Source organism: Hesperophylax consimilis, chromosome 7 (assembly GCF_061612785.1).
Source record: "Hesperophylax consimilis isolate HC1 chromosome 7, BYU_Hcon_1.0, whole genome shotgun sequence".
Taxonomy (NCBI): domain Eukaryota; kingdom Metazoa; phylum Arthropoda; class Insecta; order Trichoptera; family Limnephilidae; genus Hesperophylax; species Hesperophylax consimilis.
The window spans coordinates 24,475,796-24,503,617 of record NC_142842.1 but is presented as its reverse complement, the minus strand read 5'-3'; the positions used below and the strand labels follow the sequence as shown (position 1 = coordinate 24,503,617).

General features: G+C 33.3%; 1 protein-coding gene across 1 annotated transcript in view; it reads left to right on the top strand.

Annotated features, from left to right (window-relative positions):
• Positions 1-4,158: 4,158 nt before the first annotated feature.
• LOC149422523 (protein APCDD1-like) overlaps positions 4,159-27,822 on the top strand; it is a 28,171-nt gene continuing 4,507 nt past the window's right edge. Inside the window, exons 1-2 of the mRNA XM_089633846.1 lie at positions 4,159-4,449; positions 9,933-10,089. Coding sequence (XP_089489972.1) covers positions 4,398-4,449; positions 9,933-10,089 — 209 coding nt within the window. The 5' untranslated portion in view covers positions 4,159-4,397. The remainder of the gene's footprint in view (positions 4,450-9,932; positions 10,090-27,822) is intronic.

Here is a 27,822-nt window from a genome sequence, read left to right as displayed (position 1 = left end):
AATTTCAAAATAATAAATAGTCTATTAACAAATAAACGTTTTATTTTTATTATTATTTAGAATATTTTCATAACGCAATTTTTGTGAAATAATATCACGCCAAGGGCGCTTAACAACTAATGAACATTATACAGAGTGTCCGAAAAAATAGTGTCAAGTCCAGAGGTAGGCCACTATTTTTGGGACACCCTGTATACAAATATCTAGGTATCTACATACAATTTCGAAAACCTACTCGGTCAGACTACAGATAAAAATACAAATAATAATAATAATAATATTTGGCTAATTTATATAGCGCCGTTTTCGTGAGAAATCACCTCAAGGGCGCTGTACAAATATATTTCTTAAATATTTAATACTAGAACTACTGACTTATCTCTAAGACTTATATCTAGTGACTTACGACTAAGGCCTATAACTACTATCTTAACGACATATACACGAGTATTTACATATTTGGCAACTTACAACTAAAATTAAAATTAACAATTTAATCTTACTAACGCCAGAAGAAGGAGGAAGTTCTATTATATTAGGGTGGATTTATTGTTAGCTGGATATATTATATGTTAAATGAATTAAATTAATGAATAAAATCAATCAATCGCCAATCTTAAACGCATTTAGATGATTCATCTGCCAACAATTAAACCGATTAACTTGTTATGTTCCCGCTGATATTGTCCATTGTCCACTGGTAGGCAAGTCAATAGCAAAATTGAATGAACGGAATCGCTGGATAATGTAACAATTACGGTATAAAAAAATGAAAAAAAAGAAATATTTGGATAGAATGTTATACAAACTCAATAAAAATGACAAATAATAGTAACTCACTCAATAGACACAAGAGACGTAGAGAGAGACACACGAGATACATAACATAATTAGCTATTGTTTTTTAACGTATAAACGTATAAATTATCGGCGAAAATGTCTACATCAGCACACTCTATCTTATTATATAGTCGACACCAAAATAAGTTATAGGGATAAAATAGGCGATATTATTTTTTTATGTATTTAGGTGGTCATGCTATGGCGTCTTACAAAATAAGAATTGGGATTATTTATTTCAATATTGCTAAGGCATAATGTAGTATCAAGATGATCGTAAATTATTTTATGTAAATATATTAGATCAGTCGCCTTCTAATTTTAAGAACGGGTTGTTGTTTCTGTGAATGTTTTGTTCAAGTTCTGTTATTCTATCATTATAGACCAGTGGCTTCACAGGACTGAAATGATAACATAATCTGTATAGAACTTTCACGAAACTTGAAAATTAACTTTAAAATTTGAAGAGTTGTTCAAATTTTGTGAAACAACCGGTCCTTAGTGTATTTCTTTAAATATTCAAGACTTAGTCTTATGATCTAATGTAGTCGTGTAGACCAAATCTGAAAGATAATATTTAGGCATTTTATTTTGAAATGATTGATGTGGATTCAAAATAGTGCTTCCATGTTCATGTTTACTTCTAGTTAGGGCATTTGTAAGGGGTCAGACTTAAGTTACACAGATTATGTAGAAATCTTTAATCAATTGAGGATCTTTACATAGCCTGCGATTAAATCACATCATTTTAAGTGACGCTAATATATACGTCAAATATAAATTTTGAATCAAGAGTAATTCCTAGATCTCTTCTGGAATTACAACAACTTTTTAAGAATAGTATCATAGATAACGGAGAAAAATTATTTATAATTCTATTTTGAGTGAATTTCATTTTTTTTACATTTAAGTTGGTGCATATCATTGACAGTACGGCAGTTAATGAGTGTGTTGAGGTAATTTTGAAGCAGTTGATGATCAGAAACTGACTTGATTTTATGAAAAATTTTAAGATCATCGGCAAAATAAAGAAGCGTAATAACATTTAATTTTGAGCCTAGATCATTTATGAATATAATAAAAACAGGGGGTCAAGATTTGACCCCTGTGGTACACCAGAAGTTACAACTTTACGGGATGATTTGATAAATAGATGTGTTTATTTATTTGGACAGTGATTTGAAAAATAATTTTACACTTTTTAATGCTTCAGGAAACGGTTCGAAATGTATAGTTTCTTAGAAAAAAATTAAACGAAAAAATCAATTTCTCACAGCAGTAGGTAAAAGATAATACCTAATGAACAAATAATAAGAATTTATTGTTCACTTATTTTCACACATATTTAAGACGTTACTTCCGAAAACCTTTAACATTTTTAACGTTTTCACCATAATCCCGTAACAAAGGATAGAAATATGTCAAAAATGATTTTTTAACAATGTCGAAATACCTGGAAATATTTAGGCCCTTTTGTTCCTGCGCTGAGAGCTCGGCGGGCAACACGCCTCCTCGTTGGGAGTATTATTTGTTTAGCAGACAGCAGTGGGTACAATATGTCAACAAAAACCATTGGAAAACGAGCAAACGTTTATCAATTTTCAATTTAATGTAATAAGTTTCAAAGTTTATTCACATAAACACAATGTATAATCATTGAAGAAGAAGCAAGTATTAACAAATCCCAATAAAATATGAAACAAAAAGATATTGAAAATAAAAAAAAGATTATGGTCGCAATTGAATCCAGTAATTTTATAATCAATCTTCCCAATTATGTAATTGGAATTAAAAGATGATAGTATAACTAATAATTCTTAAATTGAAATATGAGATCGTTAAAAATGACCGAATATAACAATAGTCGATTCAACTGAATTCGTACACCGGTTTGTCGGACAGTTATTTATTTGGGCCAAAACCCAAGAACATCAAATAAAGAAACCAATGCTAATTTACTTGGGTTATCTGGGATACCATTCCGTTTGACAAAATTCGATTCGAAGTCATAGCAAAACATGTCTAAGAAAAGAATGGTGGGTTCCGAGTTATATTGAGAAACCGAAACAGTTATTGTTATTTTGAAAAATAAACTGATACACCCACTTCTAACGGAGACACTGAGAATATAAACAAATTTAAAACAACTACCAGTTTCGGTTCAGCTTAAACCTTCCTCAACTAGGTATAACTAATATTGTAACCAATTAAAAATAATATTATACTGATATATTGTACCCTTAATTTCCTCACGCTTACTTAATCTGTAAAAAGATGTACCTATTATTTTAATTATCTTTAGAAACACAATTTTATTATTTGTGTACCTATGTTAAAATTATGTTTGTATTTATTTCAAAAGTTTTTGATAATTGTTTAAAAAATCATTAGAACTAAATGTAAAGACTCCTCCCATAAACACGAGCTCCTGGAGCTCAACTTATGGACAAATAGAATAATAACGAGCTCCTGGAGCTCAACTTATGGACAAATAGAATAATAACGAGCTCCTGGAGCTCAACTTATGGACAAATAGAATAATAACGAGCTCCTGGAGCTCAACTTATGGACAAATAGAATAATAACGAGCTCCTGGAGCTCAATTTATGGACAAATAGAATAATAACGAGCTCCTGGAGCTCAACTTATGGACAAATAGAATAATAACGAGCTCCTGGAGCTCAACTTATGGACAAATAGAATAATAACGAGCTCCTGGAGCTCAACTTATGGAGAAATAGAATAATAACGAGCTCCTGGAGCTCAACTTATGGAGAAATAGAATAATAACGAAAAAAATTATATATAATTGTACTAAAACACTTTAGTTTCCAACAAAGTATCTTTAATCAAAATTATAATTGTGTCTAACCACGAAATGATTGCTCACTGAAAATATTTAATTAACATGAAGCTAACAAGTAATTTTAAATTACGCGCCTTGAGGTAATTTTTCACAAAAACCACGCCTTACAAATTTGCAAAAAAAAATGTCGTTCATTAAGTTCTACTTTTAAAATTTACCGGCAAAAGTAAGCCGCACATTTCAAATGCATTAGTTTTGAATAAAAATAATATTATATTGATCGTCTGTATTGAAAAGATTATTTTTATAGTAATTTTCTTAACGCATTAGCAACATTAATTACGAATTTGTAAAATGTCACTTTCTTACGAAGGAAATAATGGTATTGTTTAATTTTGTAAAATAAAAGTTCTTATACCCCTGTAACGAGGTACCTGCTCGTTGGGATTTCGAAAGGCGAGCCCAGCACAGACGAAGCGAGATTCAAAAATTCAAACGTAGTTCGACCGCAGTCCGGCGAGCACGAGACTCTGAAAGCTCGTGAACTTTTAAAATTCGAACAACTTAGAAATTTAAAACAGTTATTGGCGGGATTGTAATAATATTTTGACGTTTCTTGTTTATCTCGTGGCACAGTTTTCAAAATACGAATTTACATTCGAATCAGTGATTTGTTTAACCACAGTGGTTGTTGGAATATGACAGAAAAACAATAAACTTTTTAGTGATTTGTGAATTTAACTGATTCAAAATGTCTAGAAATTCACATATGGACTTTGCAATTTATTTGGCTCTCATATTTGGTAAGTACAAAATTTCTATTACTACACCTATAACGTTTTATTTTAATGAACTTCCTTAAGCTGTTTATTAAAATTTATTTGATTCAATGCTTCCATAGTGCCAAATACCATTGGTTTGTATTTGATAATCGGTGTTTTAATAATCATTGTTGCACATTGTAACCTGAAACGTTTTATCATCTACATATTTGGATATCTTTTAACCTAAAATTCATTACAATAATTTGTGGAAGTCATTTTTCTATTATTATTATAAGGGTCGACTCCCCCCTGTGCGGTTCCAAATTTATGTCGTACTTAATTTTTAAATGTTTATTTTAATATTTTTAGATAACCATATTAATAAATAATCTGATCCCAACCGTAGAAACCAACAGGTGGTCCACTGTCCCAAAACAAACAAATAACTCACCTTTAGGATTAGGGCTGTGGTACTTAATTATAAATAATTTATCATACGTTAAATAAAAATGCAGTTTATAAAAATATACCTACCAACCAAATTATTGTAATAATTATTATTGACTATCGTGACTAATTTTTGGGTTATTATACCGCGTTGCACTTCCTCAATCAATGTTTTGGACAGCGATAAAGTATCCATCATCATGGCAGATGTTATAAAATAGATATTATAATTTTTTTAAATTACGTTTGTGTAAATTGGTTTCAGTAATTTCTAGACATAAAAATCGATCATTATCATTGTACCTACTGACTTTTCAGACCAAATTATGCTCAGTGAACAGATGTGCCGAAATAAATTTTTACGTAAGGCTCATTCTCGTCATGTTTGTATTAGTTTTGAAATTATGATAAATTCATACTAGTATGTTTTGGTTGTATCTCCGTATTTAACATGACAACTATTATAAACCTTCAAATCAAAGATCAATTGCAATATTCACATTACGGTGGGTATCACAAGACTGTTTGCCATCACGGAAACAAAATGATAGAAATCCTCTACATCCCATTTATGAATAATTAATAATCAACGTATAATATAGGTTCTCGTATAATTTTAAAGTTACCAAGCTAACTAATGTTTCGTAACGTCAACACTTCAATATATTCCCAAAGTCGCTCCATCATGAAACTTTTCGTAATGAATCAAACACAATCGGCAATTTCCATCGGAAACCAGAAACCTGACAAAAGACCTACTCTGACTGTATCGGATGATAACGAGTATCGAGCCGAGGACGGCGTTCGGTTTGGTCTGTATCAATTTACCATAAAAAGACAGCAGTAACCTGAATCAATAATAAATTCAGTCCATTCGGGCGCATTGTGGGTTTATTCTGCCTTTGCTGCACTCCAGGGCGCTTTTTTAGATGAATGTAGAACGATTCCCAAAACGAACAGCTTGTTTAACTGCTACGCTTACAAAATCAACGAAAACTTGACTCAAATTGGAGGTAGGTATGTAAGTATGTATTTACAGTCTCTACCTTTATGCCGCCTGCTTTTAAACTCACATTTTTAACGAATTAAGATGACATTTAAAAAGCTGCTGCTATAGCAATTATCTAAAAATCAATAATACCAATGTATATTTTTGTGCCTCATTTTTGTAAAATATCAACTAAAAGTCGTTTAAAAATATCTCAAACTAGCACTGTTTAGCTTTTCTACTAAATATTTTTGTTCAATCTAATAATAACAAAACATTAATATTTCGCATTTTCATGGTATTTTATCCACTGTGCGCTTTAAAAACACTAATATAATACACCATACATTTATTTATCTGTATTTATTTATTTATTTCTTTCTTAAATTTAAGCTCAAAGTGGAAACGTTATCTTCTAACATAACTGTTTCTTTATAGCACAACTTATAATTAATATATAGCTAACAGATGTGGATTTATTGAAGTCGGTATAAACGATTGCTAAATTTGTTTCTTTAAATAAATAATCCAATAACCGGATATTTGTATTAATTTTAGATTGGTTTATGAAACACATGCGCAATATGTATATCTAGTTCAAAATGTATTCAGGAACCTTTTAGTATGCCATCAATCACCCCCTAATGTTCCTGTTTCCACACAGAACGAAGGTTCTTAGGAACGCCTAGAAAAAATGACACCAGTGCTACCCCTAAAATTATGAGGTAAAATTTAAACGGCTGGATATTGTGATTATTGATTATTGGTTAGATCACAATTGCTATCAAACTAAGCTCTTAATTATTTATGATTCACAAATACCTACCTAGGTTACTTGGACATTTATTCCTTCCAACTTTTTTGGAGGATAAACGTGATGATGATGACAGGGTGATGATTTTACTAACACATCGCCTCTTTCGTGTTTTCTTTTGTCTGTTCCCATGTTAATAACCTAGTAAATAACAATAAACTACATGGGTGGGTATTACAATATAATTTTTGGAGAGATGTATTGATTCCATTAAACTTTCACAATATGGATAAGTTAACAATAGTTTAATTCCCATAAGATCAAAGGCCTACTATGGTGGGAAAATAAAAACAAAAAAATTAAGCAACCTCAAAATAACTGATTTATAAAAATATTCAAAAATTCAACCCGCAATGTTTAGTACATAATAATCGAACTGAAAACTTGTTATTTCATGAATAAAAATTTATGTATTTGTTTGCTCATTCGGATATCGTCTTCAGAAAACATGTTATTTCATGAATAAATATATGTATTTATTTGTTCTTTCGTGTATCTTCTTGAGAAAAAACATACTTAATTTAATAAGAATAATTATATACTCTCTCCTCCCACGTTTCTCCCCGCCACTGAAGTCACTAAAACAAATTTCTGACATTTTAACGTCCTAAAATAAATAAATACATTTATTACACCAAATTTATGGCCTACCTTTCTTCGACTGACAGACGTGTAAGTACGAGTCCAGCGAAAACTACCCGTATTCCCGTATACGTAAACACTATATTTGCATTCTCCCATTTACCGTTCATAGAGTTCCAAACGAGCGTGCAACCAATTATGTGAAAGATATGACGAGCCCACTTGAAAAGCTCGTCTTTGTTGGGACAGTTTTGAATAAGTCCAGTGACACTTGAACAAAAAAGCTAATAAATCAATCACCGAGCTTTTGCGTTACTTCGTCTATTTTTACTCGGTGCCCTGAGATAATGTTTCAAATGTCTCGTTATTTCCTTGGCGAAGATCAGTTTTCAGAAATCGACGTGACAAACTCCGTATGGTTTTATGGCATGTCATATTTTAAAATATGTCTCCCTCTTCCGTTGGGTGACATTTAAAATATGACTCGACTTGGTAAAAATAATTATAACGATTAGGCAAGAAAAAAATAATGTCACATTTAAAGTCAGTCGTGAATAATAATAGCTAATACATTATTGGGAACGTGTTATGCAGAAACCATCCAATCCACAATTTGTTAAATTTGTCTATTTTATGAATCCTACTTCATCAATATTGATACTTTCATTTGCTAAAAACTTTAGCAAATAATTTTAAAATATAATAATAATTTTAAACTGGGCCCAAAGGTCTAAAATTAGGAACATTCAAGTAGGTTGACAGCCTTCAGCATTTTTCACATTTAAAAATATAATCGTTCACAAATATATCAGAAAAAATCCACGTGGTTTGGATATGTTCGACTTTAAACTAGAAAAAAAAAACAATTTCACTGAAACTATTCAACGAAAGATGTGAAATATACAAAGGTTTTGAAAAATAATTATACATTTTATAAAAGAAACGTCACTATCACAATGACAATTATTTTTTTTATTTTTTCAGGTAGGCATAAATGTTAGAATGGAGCTTTCCGCGGTAGAACATTACTGTTCATACGTCTCTGTTTAAAAATAATATATTTCTAAAAAAGTCTCTTTTTACTTACAATATATTTTATTCTATTTCAATGATCTTTACCACGTGTGACGATGAAATCGTCATGTGTCTGTTTGCACAAATTGAGGTAAAGCATTAAAATCATTGAAATAATACAGAATTTGTTGTAAAAAAATAATAGGATCGTCGATCGGAGCTTTCACAAGAAAGCTGACAGATCTGTCAAAACTTCAAAAGCTACCTTCCTTTTCATAATTATTCTGATAATCGATTAACCATTTACCCATAAATTTTCTTTCTATATCCGAAGCCATTGTGTTGTAAATTGAAATGGCAGCTTTTCAAAGTTTCCTTTGTATGTTTTGTTGACAATCCATATCAGGTGTGCCTGGGTCCATTCAGTTCTAATCTCACGAGAATCTCTGTTGTGGGAGAGAGGTTTTGATCTGTGGGTCTAATTCATCGAAATTGATTCTAACACACATTCGAATAAATTACAGGAGTATAATAAGAAGTGCGATATTGTTTTGATTGAAACGAAATTTGTTTTTGAATTGCTGTGAAATTTAAAGTTGCGGATTAAAAAAATGTGCTTACCTTTGAATCTCAAAATTAGCGGAAATATTTTTTTTTATTCTTAAGACCCCGCATTCCAAATTTCTACCGGTTTATAACATCATTTCGTTGAACACTTTTAAGTTTATAAAAAAATTATTTTTAAAGATATTTGTCGAACTGAAAAGTTGATTAAAAAAAATTCACTCGATAGAACAAAATCGCAAAGCATGCTCCAAAAATTATAAAAAAAACCACTTTTCTGTTATTTAAGATGGTATAGGTATGACAAAATTTACAATGTTTTTTTAAGCACTAACGTAGTAATGCAAATCATGTGTTTTTGGTTTGAAAATTTGGTCGCCTAGAAATTTTTCAGATACTTTAATTAAATAATGCGAGTAGAATACATCTCAGCCTTTGAAATAATCGAGTATTTTTTAGACAAGTCTTTTTATAAGCCCAGAAAAAAATAATGTATAAAGCCTATGAAAACTGCTTTAAAGTTCAAAATCTCCTACTTACGAACCCATTTTCGATGTTGATTTTATTGTATAATGTGTCAAATTAAGTTATTTATAAAATGATCGAAAAAAAATTAAATATTTATGCCTGAACATCCACAAAATAAAATAAAAGGCACTTTTTGGCCATGTTTTTTTCTTGCATAAATCAAAACAGGCGGATGGTGTTAAGCGGGAATTTAAACCTTATCGCCATCCACGTAAGTGTTGTTATTGATAGCGGCTCAATTTAAAATATTACACGACGTAGTGCATCGCCCTAAGACATTTGTCGACAGATTTTTTGCTCTATTTTAAACTATTCGAGCTATATTAAATATTTTTGTGTACGCTTATTATTTATTTTATTAATATTAGCGCACCCTCTATAACAATTGTATTTACATATCTACCTTTCAATAGAGTTTATTTTTCTTAGAATTATTTAGGTTTATGATAGTGACGTGCTTTTAGTTTAGTCTGTGAATGCATTGAAACGGTTTCGACGCCAAAATCTAGCTCCTTACAATTGCCATATACCTACTTATTTTTATGTAGATAAATATGTTTCTTTTATGCGTTATTTTTTTTTCAGTTTCCTTCAAGCAATGCGATGCCTTCAGGCTGAACACGGCAACAGGAGGGGGCGGGGGCCCGTGTGAGCAGGCAGTGAGGAGAGCGAGTGCTATAGAGAAGGCCACAGTTGTATTGGATTCCCCGGAAAACATACACGGGAAATGGGTATCTGAAGGGTAAGTGATACTTGTTTATTTTTCTGTTTCTGATAATTGTACTAAAAATGTGTAATTTTAATGTTTTAATTCATAATTATTGATTTTAAAAACATTCTAAAACTGCACAGTTCGAAACGGTTTCAACTGGCTACAAAGTCATTATGACATAGAAAACGCCAATGGCTGGTAAGGCGGCAAGTCGACGTCAACGGTCGCCATATTCACGAATATGTCATTTTCGCAGTAAATCTAAAATGGCACATTTTAAATCGCATTACAAAATTTATTCGTCAAATGTAAAAATAAAAATAAAAATAAAAATAACTTCATTATCGTATTTTTTTCGATGGTAAAAAAACAGTGAAAATACCTTATCGAGTAAGGTATATTTGAAATAAATTAGAAGAAAACTGCTGTCGCCAATTTGCTTAAGACATTTCGGCTCCTAGACAGAAATAACATTGATCTATAAAACATCTGTTCAAGAAATAGAAGTAAAGAAAAATGATGATATTTCGACCACACGGACACGCTCACAACACACTTATATCAGTTTATATCTTCAGTGCATCGAATGAGTGTTGCTGATTTTTAAATACTGTTAAAAACGGGATACCATTTTATACCAAAAAACTTTAAGCACATTCATAATATATCGGATCACATGTTTATGCACCTGCCTTTGTCCTGGTAGTACACAAAGACGAAATGCGACAATATTAAATTTTCTATGAACTTGTGTTCCGACATCGCCATAGCACATTCTTATTTTATTAATAGCTTATTAAGAAACCTCTCAATTCATTATTAATACGCATAATTGAAGAGATTCTAAATACATTAGCAATATTTTATATCGGTAAGTTTTCTCCTTGTAAAACCCATCACACGAATTGATTTCGAAAGGTTTATTCCTTCGTTTAATATTTTGTTCTTGCCTCATCCGCATTCATATAAAGGTAATGTTATCGTACATTTTCTGCTCTTGGCAAAAATACTAGTTTAGGAAAGCGAATGAACTTGGATAAATTTATGCAATATTTTTTTATTTAAACTCACTCAAGTTGTTCACTCTTTACCTTTATGAAACAAACCCCCCACAAAACATTTCTACATACAGCATTGGCCCTATAAAGGTCTTCCAGGGATGCCACCGACTTCTTATTCTATCTGCTTCCGCGTCTTAATTATATTCTCTGCGAAACTCATCGTACTACGTGCTCAAACCATGTATTTTGGTTGAATTGTAGTACCTTTAATCAATATGCCAATTAACCAAATAATTACGTAGTCTCGGCAATCCGTTTTCATAAATACATCATATAATAATTAAAGGTGGGCCTATAATTATTTTCACGAAGATTTTAATTAATGTTTAGAATTGGGCTTACTTATTTTATTTATTTATTGTAGTTATTTATAAGTTTGTATACAAATAACTAATTATAACTTATATACTATTACATTTTATTTTGCTTAATTTTGTTCTTACGATCTATTTTAACCATTGATGTATTATACTTACGTATTAGTTAGTGTTATTTTTATGCTTTCCAGTGGGCTTTATAGTATTTCATCCATTTGAAGAATATTCTGCTTTGTCCTTTTTTGGTAGCTTGAGTTCATTGGACTTTCTTGTTCTTTATTTTTTAGCAAAGCGGAAGCAATTTGTAGCTTGTCCTTAATCAAAAATACACAAAGTTGCTTATAAAAAGACGTTCAGCGAAGTTTAAATAAAATCTTGCGATAATGAAGGCTTAAATGATATCTTGGATTCATTATGAGCGGCACCAACTGAACATTCTAAATAAGATTGATGGAATGCAAAGCAAAGGAAGACACAGTTCCTCAGTACTTCGAGACTTGCATTACTGGTACGAATGCAGATCCTCTGAATTTAAATTATTCCGGATTAAGTCTGCAGGGTGAAGATTTCATTGATGATGACCGACTTCCAATGAGAGGACGACCAGGAAGCACTAGGACAATATTCAATCTGACCTTACAAAAACCGTCCAAGTCCAAAATAACAAATTTTAATTCAAGCTTAAAAAGCTTCGGTACCGTTTATATTTTGCGAAGATGCAACTCAATTATAATATACACATTAAATTATATCTTGAGGATCTTTTATGAGCACTTAATAATGATGAAATCAACATTATTTTTATATTGTGAATAGTAACGACTCTCTTAATTACGAGTTGATGCGTATTCGTGTCCGTTTCCTTTACATGCACTTTCATCCTAACGAATAGGCGCCCATCTGCCTTACAATATAAATACTGCATCGAATTAATCTTAAGTTAAACGATACTACTTCACGATCAGGGCAGTCCCTTCGTGAAACCTGTCTGATGAATAATTCATATTCCTTTATACCAATATAAATCGAAATTAAACAAAAAGTAGATGTCCGGTCATCGGTTGGTACGGCAGCAGTGCGAACGTCGAATGTCTGCTGGTTTTTAGCTCGCATTCCGAACTGGCTTCCGAGGAAATAATTACAATTATTACACTTATTATTCCAGATGCACATGACTTTTTATAACTCCATGTTTTTAAGTTTAAAGTGATCCCGTGGATGTCTTTACCGTAGTTATTGTAGTAAGACTGTGTTCTTACGTGACCCAGGATATCGATTTTAAGAACAAGTCATTATAGGAGGAAAGGTGCTGTAATTTAGCACTCCTTGGACTTCTCAATGCACTTAGCACTCCATAAAACATTTTAAATATTTGGCCAACGCTGTTACACCCGATTAACGCTTCGTGAGGTAGAGTTGTGCTTACCAATACAAGTTATGGTTATTTGATTTTTGGTTGAAAACCAACAACCATTCTTACCATCATGGATTTATATTGAAATTGTAGCGGCTTGTTTTATATTTTCATAGATAAATGTATATTTCAAAGCTTCATAGATCATCATGAATATGACGTTGAAAACTGAACTGAAGTATTAATTATAAAATATCAGAATTGCCCATGCTGTGTTAAATAATCGAAATTCGCAATCCTTTAAAATTATTTTAATATTAGATTCTATAGCTGCGACCATTTTTATTCTTGAAAATCAAGCGCAGATTAATCAGTTTTTCAGATGAGTTTCTCTATTTGAAATTAAACGTACTTTTAAAAGTTGCCTTCTACATGCAAATTGTTTTCAATAGATATTTTTCCAATTTTGGGCAAGTCTGAGAACTCCTCCTATTCAAGTTCAATCCTCACCGGTCGTGACTTGATCCGACCGTCTCGTATAAGATTTATATCATCTACAATGACAAAGGTTCTTGGAGACCGAATGTCGAATTTCGACTGCCGAAAGTCAACGTCGAGGCAACTATAACAAATAACAAAGTCCCCCGATTTGCATTCGCGTAGGACCCAAGCCGCGGAATTTAAATTTAAATAAGGGGGACAAAAAGCGATCGGCCCTTTGACTCTTTTGTTTTACCTTTTTAAAAGAACAATGGAACGGGTTGGAATACGGGGGCGGTCTGTTTACTATAGCTCTGTTATTTAATTCGGAACAAGCTGTGCTTCGCGGAGGTTATTAAGTGCCTGCCTACGGTATAAAGTATAAAGAGTAATGTATGCGTATTTAAATTTCTTCTGCATAACAACGATCCTCTTATTCTGAGGGAGTTTTTAATTATTACGTAATTTAAAAAAATATATATTTTGTTCAAATTTCGGCAGAATGAAGAAAATATTTACATGAATCCAAATCACAGACGAAGCTCGTTAGTAAAACTAGTAATAAGGAAATTTGTCTAGAATGTTTATAAACAATAACAAAATAAGGCTGTGTTTGTTATTTTTTGGTACGAGCTGTACCTACATTAAACTGTTTATATAACCGAAATATAAACATACCGCTGTGGTGTCTAATTATATGAAGGTTGTAGGTTTTGTAATGCATTTAAGCTATTGGAAAATAAACAAAGAGTCGTTCCTCGGCCTGCGGAGAAATCTATTTTGGTTAACTACACATTGTAACTGGATGAATCAAGCGAGATTGGATGAATTTTAAGCACAGCTAGAAATTACAGCCCGATTTCGATCAATTTAACCCTCAAACGAACATCAAAATTGGTACCAGTTCCTTACTAAATGTGCTCTTTCAATTTCATATCAGCAAGTACTCGGACAGTATTTTTTTTTCTTTAAGCACTGCAAGGATATAAACCGCCTTACTTCCTACTGCTAACGGTAAGTAGTCTCTGAGAAAAAAAAATCTGTTTTTTTACTCTAAATATGCGTAAGAATCGCCAGTTAGAATCTGAGGACTATGCTTAATATTATGGGAAAAAAATACTCCACGATTCGGGTACAAACGACCCAACATCCCACTGTACGTATTCCAGTCCTAAGCGGGTTACCATCGACGTTCCATCAACGAGGCAGACTGACATATCAAAAAAACATTGCCTACAGCCATAAACATAAAAACAAACTCCTACATCAAATAATGATTCAGTTAAGGTGCTTTAAACAGATTTTACGAGCGGTACGACGAGTCCGCAGACGGGTTTTTCTAGGCACGGACATGATTGGATCGGGAACGGTTAGTTACGAGAACGATTTACGATTTTTTTTGCCTACAAATTATTTAAACTTTATTACACCATTCCTAAAATCAATAATCTATAATTGTTTACTTTCTTATCTCTAGTAGAATCCGTACCGTGAACCGAAATTTATTCAATTCATTTACATAGTAAGTACGAATCTATTTTGTAAAAAATAGATTATGCGACTTGCGTACCTACATAAATTATATTATATATTTTATCATAATCAATCATTTTTAGTCATCCCGGAGTGAATGAGAGATAGGCACCACTCTCCGTGCTCTGTATCGCCCTTGGTGAGAAACAACCTTAAAATATTATTGATACATGGCTTTAACTACTTTAGAATAGGGACTAAAATGGAAAATACTCTCAACGTCGCCCTGGTGTAAGACCACCATTCAGAATTGAAGTGTAGCTTGAAATAGCTTTGACCGTGTTTGGTGACCAGATCTGAATAGCCAGGTACTTTCAAAACCTTCCTCCTCCTATCTCCTTCCCCTCCCCACTACCTTCAGTCCTACAACATACCACAGTTGGGAATGCCATAGTCTCGCTGGCTCCAGACGGTTGGGAGCAGTTGGGACTCTTGTGCGGTCATCCCCTCCCACATTTCATTCAGCCACCCCGTTGGCAATGGAAATGCCACAATATTCTGGCTCTTACGGTATGACTGAGGCCTGGTAAAATAAACGTTATCTACTTCAAATGGCTTTAGCTATCTTAGTTTAGTGCTCAGATATAAATAGTCGAATACTACCCAAAACTTCTTTTTCCTCTCACATTAGTCAGAGGAAAAAGAAGTAGATGAAGGTTGGGTAGTATTATTATTTCTATCTAGATCAACATCTATTATTTACATCGTCATGCCCAATTTCTACCGATTTATAAGTTTCTCGTTAACTCTATAAGTTTTTAAGTTCCAAAAGTAATTTTTTTTATATTAACTCTACACAGGAGGCCCTGAAGAAAATAATTTCCCTTAGGGCCTATGTCATCTTTGGGGATGCTGTGTGGAGGGTCTTTTTGTGGAGAGGAAGGAGTGAACATGGGTCTTGAAGAGTCCCATGTTGTAGGAGGGAGGAAACACAGAGGTAGTTCGTTCCACAGCCGAGCTGTTGAACTTAAGAACGAATCGTAAAAGTAAAACAAATCTATCTTTGACAAAACGTTAATTATATGAAATTGAATAAAAATCGCGAAGTAAACTCCGAAAATTATTTAAAACACGTTTTGTTCTGTTATTTAATATGTTATAGACATGAAAATATTCACAGTATACCTATATTTAAATGCAACTAAAGCATTTATCGACCGATTATTGCTCTATTTCAAACGAATCGTGTTTTATTCCATTTTCGTTTAATTTTTATCGTTTTTTAAAATTAGCGCGTTCCCTCTAAAAATCGTATTTACATATTTCTCTTTCAAAATCATCTTTGAACGGGCCAAAGTGAATGCAGCAATATCTCCACAGGCTCTTTACGATCACTTCAAATATCTGGCGCAACACAACTATTCAAAATTTAAACGTTAATTTAATTAATTAATTTACTAGACAATTTGTTTAACGCCGCTTTTGTGAGATATCACCTCAGGGGCTTGATATGTATTTGGCAAATCTTTGTGTAGTGACTATATCTCGCAAGTCAAGTACTCCGAAATCCTCCTCTTCTCCTTCTCTTCATACATGTTATTTAGCATAACAACATTTTACAGAATCACTTACGTAAACTAACATAACTCTCTTTTATTTTGTAGGTTTTATGAGTACGTTTAAGGCGATGCACTACGTTGTGTAATATTTTAAATAGAGCCGCTATCAATAACACCCCTTACGTAGGTGGCGATAAGGTTTAAATTCCCGTTTAACATCATCCGCCTGTTTTGATTTATGCAAGAAAAAAACATGGCCAAAAAGTGCCTTTTATTTTATTTTGTGGATGTGCATGCATAAATATTTAATTTTTTTTCAATCATTTTATAAATAACTTAATTGGCCACATTATACAATAAAATCATAACTGAAAATGGGTTCGTAAGTTGGAGATTTTGAACTTTAAAGCAGTTTTCATAGGCCTTTACATTATATTTTTCTGGGCTTATAAAAAGACTTGTCTAAAAAATACTCGATTATTTTAAAGGCCAAGATGTATTCTACTCGCAGTATTCAATTAAAGCATCTGAAACATTTCTAGGCGACCAAATTTTCAAACCAAAAACACATGATTTTGCATTACTGCGTAGTGCATCGCTTTGAAAGTCGGACGAGTTTCCACCATTCATGATAATTCGGAACAAGTCATTTGTTATATTAACCGCAAGCTGTAATTATTATTGGATTTCATCAAGTTATTTCTTTGATGTTTCCCGAATGATCTTGGCTCCGTTTATTGCTATTTTTATTGCTTTATTGCCTCCATCGAGAACACGAATTCCAAACGAGAAACCCATAAAAGACAATCATGCTGGGCCGATTCAACCAAACATCCAACATCCAAAAACCAAACGACATCTGAAGTTAAAATAGTAAAATTCAATTCAAAAGAAATGAGTTTGTTTTGGAACGCTATTTATTGGTTTCACTAATAAATGTCTCCTTGTCGATTTGGAGATGGAGAAGTGAGAAGATATCGATATTGAGGAGAATAGAGAATTGTCAAATCATGTCAAAGAGTCCAAATAACAGAATGTGTATGTCAAAAGATTTGTGGCGTTCTATTTTCTCTGCTTAACACTGTGAGGAACTGCGCCATGGTTAGTTGGTTAATTACTTCAAATTAGAAGGTTCTACAGTGGGCATTTTACACGGTGCGTTTTTTCATGCCGATCGCCACAATACTGGAAACTACATATATTGGAGCCCATATAAAAAGAATTTACTTTTGGCACAAAATCGTCAAAAAATGGCAACACCTTGAACATAATCATAGATCACAGTATAAAAGCATATGTTATTTGCCTTTGCCATTGCCATCAATAAATCATCAAAAATAGCAGTGAAATTTATATATTTTTTTATCAATATTTCCCTTTAAATATCAGGAACCCAAATTCGTATGATGTTTGGGGACAAATTTGGTCTCCTAATAATTAAAGGGTTAAAACATAAAACGAAATAAACATACGCGATTTTAACATAATATAGAGACGTAAAACCATGACAGACGTCTAAAAATAATGTCCGCCAATGGTACCAAAATAGAACACGTTTTTTTTCATCGAGAATTCTTACGGATGTACAATAAAAGACGACCCATAAATAATATCCTCCCGGTAAAATACCACCATCCAGAATGTAAACGTTAATTGAAATGGTAGCAGTCTTGTTTAATGACCAGATCTAAATAGCCAGGTACCTGCTTCGCAACTTTCCTCTTTATATTTCCTTTCCCACTCTCTCCAGCTTAACGACCAAAGGAAATCCTAGTTCCATGTTCACGACAAACTCCGATTGGGTATGACGAAGTCTGTCCCTGGCACCGGACAGTTGGGAGCAGTTAGAGGTACTCCCATTGCTTGGTTGCCAAAAAAGAGTTGTCTTTGGCCGTCCATCCAATCTTTCTACCCCTGCAAAAACGGCGATATGGTTAGCAAGTTATTTAGTAATAAATCTAACGAAGTTGCTTACGAATGCATTATGAATGCAGCCATTTAATTGGATTCCAAATTTAAACCGTGATTAAATGATTACTCACTCCGGTAGTTAGAATTCGCGCGTCCCGGGTTGCCGAATTCCGGACCTTGCCTGGCCTCGAGGATTGAACACGGGACAAGGGACAAGGGATACGGAACACGGGACTCGAGACGCGTTGCCGGGCACATTCCGCTGCCGTGCGTGATGCCACGATCACAGGACGACATTTGCGACATTGCGAAAGTAGAATTATTCGATTGTCAAATTTATTTTCAATCGCTTGTAGTGTCTTGGGGATGGGTCCATTGACACTCCTCCACAAGTGCACATTGATTGTCTAAGCTGAATTTGTATTTCGGTTGAGGCGTTTCAAACTACCTCGCATTTGATGATGACCATCAAATCCACGATCAGCGCCATTTTCAACTGTTGACATTTGAATGGTTCCAGTTAAAAGCCGACTCTCTTTCCGTTTTAGCTTTTCATTAGCTGTCATGCTGATGGCATCAACTACATCGTTTAGGGTTCAAAAGTTCAATTCAATACATTTGCTTGTCACTCAGAAACGTCAACCAAAGTTCAAAATAATAAAACAATATTATTGTTAGTAATAATGTAAATGTAAACGTAATGTAAATGTTCCTACAATTTAAAAAGATTCAATAATGTCCAAAATAATGTTCTAAATTGTGGAAAATTAAGTACCTAATTGTCGTTAGTTCACACAGTCTTATCAGAAAACACGAAGTTAAAATGAACACCAATAGAATCATGTCTAAAAAACGTGTTCCTAAAAGTAAAAAAGAAAACATTCCTACATCGTGTGGTGTGGTATCTTGGAAACAGTAGAAGCGAGCTATGTGCTATGTATGTCAACATGTGAACATTTACGAGTATATCTACATATTCTACATACTTACAATCGGTAGAACCGTTCCCCCATTTCTCCTATTCAAACACTCGTAACCACGTTATTTAATTTGTTTATTTAGTTGTTCTCTTTTCACAAAAAGTCGCTTCCCGCCTTTTCAAATATTTGACAAGCGCCTGACATTTGTTTGGAACGCGCCCGGCGTTATTTGAATACCTCGCTTTGATTGGACAAGATTTTTATCCGCGGTTGTCGTCTTTGAACGGTCATTCTCTCGGGTTATTTGAATACAAAGGACGCAGCTCAGTGATGAAAAAATGGAACCAAATATTTAAGGATCAATTTTTTTAACATTTTAAAAATGGCGGTGAATTTTGTTTTTATAAATTCATTGTGATTTTACTAAATTTCAAGCATAGATTTGAATTTTAGCAGAATTTTAGAAAGAAGAAACTGGTAGATTAAGAAAGTGGAGGATTGCAAGACTCTCGGGTAGCAGTGATACGATTCAAGTTTGATATTCAAACCAGTCACCCACTTTTATAAATGTATTTATTATTTACGCCCTAGTGGTTTTTTATATGAAATTAATGTATCGCAGTAATACAGTTGTGTTAAATATTTGTTGTATATAGTAACAATGGTAGAGCATAGTATGGTATAGTAATGGTAAAGTTACAGAGTGTAAGGCATGAGTTAAACCCAAGTGAAATATGTACATAACACACTTCTTTAAAATATGAAATCAGCGCAGCATATTAAATATGATATGTAAAAAATAATATTAGAGAACGTAGAAAAAATGTGTATTATGGAGTGGTAAACTCGTATATTTGTTTTTTTTTTGGTAAACTAATGTAAGACAAGATTTTTTTTTATGCATAGCACAAAGGGTAACAATTATTTTACAAGCAATAATTATTAGCCTGAAACACTCATCCACATTGAAAAATCTCCTGTCTATCTAAACAAGTCCCGTCGGCGTCATGTATCTTTTATCAGGAGATTTTTCAATGTGGATGAGTGTTTCAGGCTAATAATTATTGCTTGTAAAATAATCGTATATTTGTACTTAAGTATTTATGAAAAATTCGTTTCATCACTAATACGGAAACTCTAAATAATATGTCGACAACATTCCCAAATCTATTTACCAAAACTATGCAGTCGATTTACTTTGTACTCTAACACAAACTAATCTAATATGCTCATTCAAAGGATATATAGGTACATACATTTTAAGTATAAATCTTGGGGTTTTATAACTTCTTTATTTTTTAATAATTGTAAAAATGGTTGGATTTCTATAGCACCGTTTACGTGCGAAAATCAAATCATCGGCAACATTTTCATACATAAAACATATTATTAGATTAGGCTAGGCTTAGGTTAAAACATTTTGCCATTGTGTTATTTAGCCATTTTGATAGAAAATAAACAAGTGACAGCTATTTCTAATTTTGAAACCATAACAATATGTGCACTTATCTTCTGAATAAAATATTCACGATTTTCCACATGAGGCTCACATAGCGGCCATCTTGCTAACAGATTGAAAACAATGTAACGTTACTTCTAGTTACTTCTTCATCGATCGGTCCCTCTCTAAGTTGAGGGTTATCTAATTTTATTGTGCGGTCCACTGAAGCCAATGGCGTCTCTCCTCGTTTATAACCCGCTCAGTGTTGTGTTTATTGCATCTTGTTCACTGTTTGTTTTGCTTAATCGGCATTTAATTTGATCGGCATTCATGTCCCAATTTTATTGATTAAACCTACAATAAACTTGGAACATGTCCTGCAAGTAAACAGTTCGGACGCAGACAAATTACTTTCTACTGAAGTTACCTATTTAATTAATTCTGACTGTGTAGGTACTTACTGTTTAGATAATTACCGAATTTTCAAAATATCTGACCAATAAATAAGAATTTGCACCATGATATTTTTGAAAAATCTTTGTAATTAAAACATTATAACAACATTGAGACATTTACCATCCAACCGAATACCTTCAGAATATCGCAATCATTCAATAAAAAAATTCTGAGTGGATGATAAGTACTCCCAGTGTCATCGTGATAAAATAACGAAATTTGGTTAGAAATACTTTAGTTAGGATACAAAGAGTTTAGTCATAAAGACTTTAGTTAGGTTGGTGACCAGATCTGAATAGCCATATTCCTATTTCTCACCCTTCCACTTCCCCTCATTCGCTTCATTCTTTCTTACAACATTTCCCAAATTAGGAGTTCGATGGTTCCGATGACTTTTTCAGTTGGTATTCTTGTACCGCACCAAAAACGACTCTACCTCTGAGATATCTTGACTGCCCAAAACTCTTTAAGAATGATCAACAAAGTGTATTAGAGAGTCTTAGAAAAAGACAAATGATCAGAGAAAATCGCCAAAACCAAACACCAATTTTGGAACTCGCAACCAAAATTCAGCTTTGTACCCCCCGCAGCATCGTTTAATGGACCTCATAAAAAGACGGAAGCATCATCTTTGATCAGTCTATTTACTATTTACGCGTTCCACGTGTCTAATCTTACGCCATTGTTTATATTTGTGTTTAGAAGCGCGGTTCAAAGTAACCGCTAACCTATATTTTTCGGCATCATACAAGATGTCACAAGAATTTAAACTTCTGAAACCTTACCGCGGGTTTTTACATAAAATGCCGCTATTTATAATAAACTTTAGAAGACTTAATGTAAACTGCCGCTATTTACTCTAGGCTTTGAAATACGTTCATTCGTGTTATTTTAAAAATAAAAAACTATTACAATTGAATCCGATCTACAGTCATCTATGAAGCGTGTCTGATCTCTCTCGTCTTTCAGATGTCATCTTAACTACAGTAACTGTAAAAATAAATAACACAACGCCTCGAGATCCGTAGCCAAACGAAGAATAAACGGAACGGCTCCATACAAAAAGCGATTTTCCATTGACTCACAAATTGATTTCACGCTCTATCATCACGGATTATCACGCAATACCATGAGCACCAAACACGGGCCGAAGCAGAAACCAGATGAAATCACAAAACCACTCTTCGAAAGATCAATAACTTCCAATCTTCGGAAAGCTTTCGAATCCCTAAAACTGTATTGAGAGCTCGAGTTCTTGTTTTTTGTTTTGTTTCGTAGTTCTTGTATTTCGACCGGACCCTCGCTGTCCGTAAAATGGGTTCTTGTTTGTTTGGAGATTATAAATTACTTAACCGAAAGGAAGCCATTCGTTTTCGATTCTTGGAGATATAATTCTTATTCTTAGTTTGTATCTAAACGAAATCAGGGTTTAAATGGCTCTGGGCACCTGTCCACTGTGTGCTTATGTGTTTCTCTGCTCGCAGGTAAAGACGGATGGTTTTAAATATTTACATCGACTTTTACATTACGAATTTCTCGCTCGTTTAATTAATTAGTGAGTTATTGCATAAGCACCCTAATAATTTACAATCAAGCCAAATAATAATTAATAACGTTCTTGAGTTACATCACAGATTTAACTCGTTTTTAATTGGAAATCGGCAGGCTTGCCTTAATGTACATACATATAAATTCGTTATTTTGTAGTTAGTATTTTGTTCGTTATCAGTACCTATCGATGAGCTTAAAACTATTGTTTTTCAAAATGGATCCGCTCTAGTTTCGTATCTAGGTAGTCACCTGTCTCCGATTTATTTAAGTATTTATCTTTAGTAAAACCTTCAGAACAAACATGCCATAAATCTTAAAAGTCTTGGCCAGAGATCGTAACAAAAACATCAACCATGACTGCCCATTTAAAAAGTCCACGGGGCACCCCAAATTGAAATTTCAAAATGTCTATGGCATTCTGCAACACAGCGTGTGTTCATCCAACATTCATTGTTTGTTCATATATTATGTTTACCCTGGAAGATTTTTTTTTTGTATTTTTTGACTTCGAAAAGTCAATAAGTGCAGAATCCAGTGAATAGAAGAGGCCTTCGTGTTTGTTTAGCAGGGACAATAGGACTGTCTTTTGCTATTTGGGACGCTTCTATGAAATTGGCTAAATATATTATGTGAATGCATCTGCTGTTCCCAAAGGACATAAATATCACGCCATACATGTTTTGGGTAATCTGATTTAATATAATTGGCTTTTGCGATTAGATCTTTTTTTCATTTGCGTGGGGTCTGTGACAATATGACAGCTTCTGAAAATAACCGGCCATAAATCAATGCTTTCAGATAACGAATGAAATGTTGCCAATGAAACTTTGCTAATGCATCTTCTTTTGTATTGCAAAATATTGATTCTAGATTTTTAATTTCTTTTGTATTGCTTTTGCTTATTTTCCACAGATTTCTTACGTTTGTCAGCTTCCCATTTTATACGAGTATAAATTCCTGCAGATCTGAAATAATTATATCCGTCCACTCCCTTTGTGCTGGCATGAAAAGGACTTCTGTAGCGTACGTATTTCATACGAAGCGAAAGGCTTTTCAATTTATTTTTAAAGCAAAGAATTTGAATAAACGGGTGACGCAATCCGATATGACCCGACACCTCAAAATAAAAATATTTTTGGGTTCCATTGAGGTTTTGGAATAAATAAACACCTCCGCTACCCCTTTCAAGATTCAAAAAGGCACATAATATTCTGCGTACGTACATTCATAGTTGTTTATTTTCAGAAGTCTGGAGCCCGTTTCTTTGTACATCACGATTTACTTTACACTTCACTTCTGACAGGATTTCTGTCTAACCAAATAGGTTATGACATTTCTTTCCCATACTAGCTAGCCAGCTTTGGTCCTAAATCACTTGTCACTTTTTTGTTTTGACAAGGGAACGTTATTTATCTTTTCATTTTTTTATATCTGGCATTTGGTTCTTGTCCCGCACTATTTGTTTTTTGTTTTTAGGACGACGATTTTATCAGTAGACTCTAGAACAGACAAAAAATAAATAGTCAAGTTTGTGTACTTTTCCAGATGACTTATACATATTATATTAAATATTCGAGCATGATTGATGTGATGAAATAGGGGTTTCTGATCGTATCCAATTTCCAATTCTTGAAACTTAATACCTTGGAAACGAAATACTATGGGTGTCTTTGAGATTTTTTTAACCGAACTTCGAATTTTCATCTACCTACCCAGTGGGTTTTTGATTTTACCTTTTATTAAATTAATATATCAAAACATCCCACAGAGGTAGTATGTTATTTTAGTCATTCTTAGGTTAGGCAAAAATCTAAGAAGTTAAAACGGTCGATTTTTAATAGGTATATTGAATTGAGGAAAAGATGCCGCAGATTCTCAGAGATATACCTATAGGCACAAACAAGATAATTCGTGTCGTGTCCTTCAAGTGGTTACCTAAGCTAACATACTGTGATCGCAATGAATTATCAGAACAAGTAAGCGCGTAAATATAACAAGAACGGCGGAAGATGTTTAATCCGGCTCGAATGACCAAAATAAATGATACTTAGTTAGAATAATAATAATAATTTTTGGATGATTTGTATAGCGCCGTTTTTGTGCAAAATCATCTCAAGGTAGAACAGAGAGGTGTGGCTTTTTATCCTTTAAGAAAGACCGTTGAGATATGAGTCATATCATAACCTATAATAAAACTTGTTTGAGTATACAAAAGATACCTTCTTCAAACACCATTAGTCAAAAACCAATCAAAATAATTTGTTGTACAAACGAATAGGTTCCGATACGATCAATTAATTACAAGTTCCAACTGAAGGTCAACGCGTTGACCTGGGAATTGAGTAGACCTACTGGCGTGTAAACACGGCAACAAAGGGGTTAAGTCGTATGTGTATTCACAATATTATATGCTAACAAGGCTGGGCCTGTCATTTCAATCAGTTAGCGCGGTATTAGCTTTACATTTTACATAGCACAAAAAAGCAAACGAGTTTCGTGCCTAGTTTTTATGATGACGAAAAAGTCCAGACCTAACAAGCAATGCGCGAACACCTCTGAGTAATACAAGCTTAAGTCAAGCGTTACAATTTTTAAGAAAAATAAGTTTTCCTGGCATTCCAACTTATTCGTCTTATTTTATTCTGTTTTCATTGACCACACAATAAGGCTGGCCGCATACATACGTTTTCCGTATTCGATTTCCGAATTCGTTTTCCGTATTCGGAATTCCGTGAGACTAGCGCAAACGTTCGTTTTTCTTCATTCGGAATGTATAAACGTCATTACCAGTGTTGCCAACAAGGGCGATATATCGCCATTTAGGCTACTCAGAGCGAGAATCGGCGCCGAAAAAATTTATTTAGCCACCCTCCCCATGATTTTTTTTTATTTTCTGGGGACAAATTTTATTTTTTTGAAATTCTCTAGCCACCCCCCCCCCCCCTCCACGAAATTTTTAATTTCACGTTAAAACATCAATTTTAAACATGTCCCACCTAACAGCAAATTCGGCTACTTTACGCTACCTTATGTATGAGAAACGGCGATATTAGGTCAAGATCCGTTGGCAACACTGAATTACGAACGGAAATTTCCGTACGTTTACGTCGGCACAAACAAACTGTATGCAATAGCTGCGTTCCACATGACGTCATTAGATTTTTCCATTCGGTTTCTCCGAACGCGCCGGCTCGCATTCGGAACGTGCGTAAGGAATTTGTTCCGTTCGGAACTAAAACGAACGTGTGCGGCAGTTAATGTATTTTCTACTGATTCCGTGCATTCGGATGTCCGAATACGGAAAACGAATTCGGAAATCGAATACGTAAAACGTATGTATGCGGCCAGCCTAAACCCCAACATTGAGGTGGGACACAACTTGATAAAGTTACTTTTTGTATTTTGTTCGAAAGCAGTCACTCTGTGGTTCGACATAAATGAAAAAAAAAATTGTTTTTAACCACAAAATTTTATTTACAATTTGCTGACCGACCGGTTTCGCTTAGCACAAGCATTTGTATATTGTATTTAACGTAAGCTTTCCAGACTACTGATTACTTTTACTACTATTTACTACTAACTATTTCACTAAGAATAATAGCCTTTAAAAATGAGTAAGTCAGTACTTGCTGCAGAATTCGAAATCCAAGCGTCTTTCCTATTAGGTTACCTTTCTTACACATTATCACTAATAGCTACTAGTACATAGCTCTGTGAACAATCGAACTCGCGTCCAAAAAGTATGTTTCTAATTTTCTCATAACTAACCAAAATATCCTCTGCAATCATAAGATTTGTAAGTAGGTTCTTAAATAGATAGGTACCTACCGTCTTAATTATGAACCATAAATTTAATATTTATGTAACATTTTTTTATTATTTCAAATAAGAAAACATATAATTTGTCCATAGAAATATCACCATCTCAATGATAATTCTTTTTTTAAACTTTCTTCGGGCCGGTAAGTACCATAACATTGATTTATCCGACTTGACAGATCGTTGTAGGAACCACGAGCATGCGAATTCTGTCGGGTTAAAATGATAGTATCCATCTTGGCCACCATCTTGAACCGGAACCGGAACGGAATAAATAAATTTCAATTATAATTTACTATCTTACAATTTATTAAATTACTTAAAAGATTTTAAAATACATGCCTCCTTACTTAAAAACGAGTTTTAAATTTTAAACGACTATTTACCATACATAAATGGTATAATATAATATAATATAGAAGAGCTTTTTATTTATTAGGTATTAATAATAATACTTGCATTATTTACTAACACTTTTCCATTTACGCGATAGATATTTTCAACAGTGATTTTAATTACACCTATATTTTATTGATGAAATCTGACTTGGAGAATTTTACCCCTGAGCTTCATGGATTCCTGGTACACCCATGATTTATGTGAGACAAGGATTGAAAATATTGAACATCATACCACATAATATTCATAAATAGGTTCACATTATAACGTAGGCATTGTATTTTATTACGTCCCTTATTTTGTAAAGTCTTTACTCATAAAATAAGACGAAGCAGTAAGTAAGACCAAGTGATGCAAAATAATTTGTTTTTGTTTGATCACTTAGAAATATTTTAAATGATTTAATTAAAGGCTGCGAAGTGTTTTTATAAGCCCTGAAAGAAATAAGAAACCAGGCTTATAAAAAAGGCTTAATTATGTTCAAAAGCTCCTATTTACGAACCCCTTTTCAGTTATGGTTTTACTGTGAAAAGTGGCAAAATAAGTTCTTAAGAAAATAATTTTAAAGCAATATAAATAAATATCTGTGCCTGAAATTCACAAAATAAAATAAAACATAATTTTTGGCCATGTTTTTTCTTGTATAAATCAAAACAGGCGGCTGGTGTTGAGCGGGAATTTAAACCTTATCGCCATTTACATAAGGAGTGTTGATCTTAGCGACCCGATTCCAAATATAACACGACGTGGTGCATCGCCATAAGAAATAATAATACACAGAATAATAAAATCATAGATAGGCGCTTAGGTATGGGTATTGTAAAATCCTTTTAACTTATTGTATACTGATGGCCTCCATGGTTTACGAATCAGTAATCTCAGTATCGCCCTGGTGAAATATCACCTCTCAAAATGTCATCAGTTGCTTAAATTTTTACAAAACCTAAGCCGTGTTCAGTTACGAGGTCTGAACTGTCAGTCTCATCCCCATCTTTCCCTCCCTATATCCGTCAGCCTCAGAG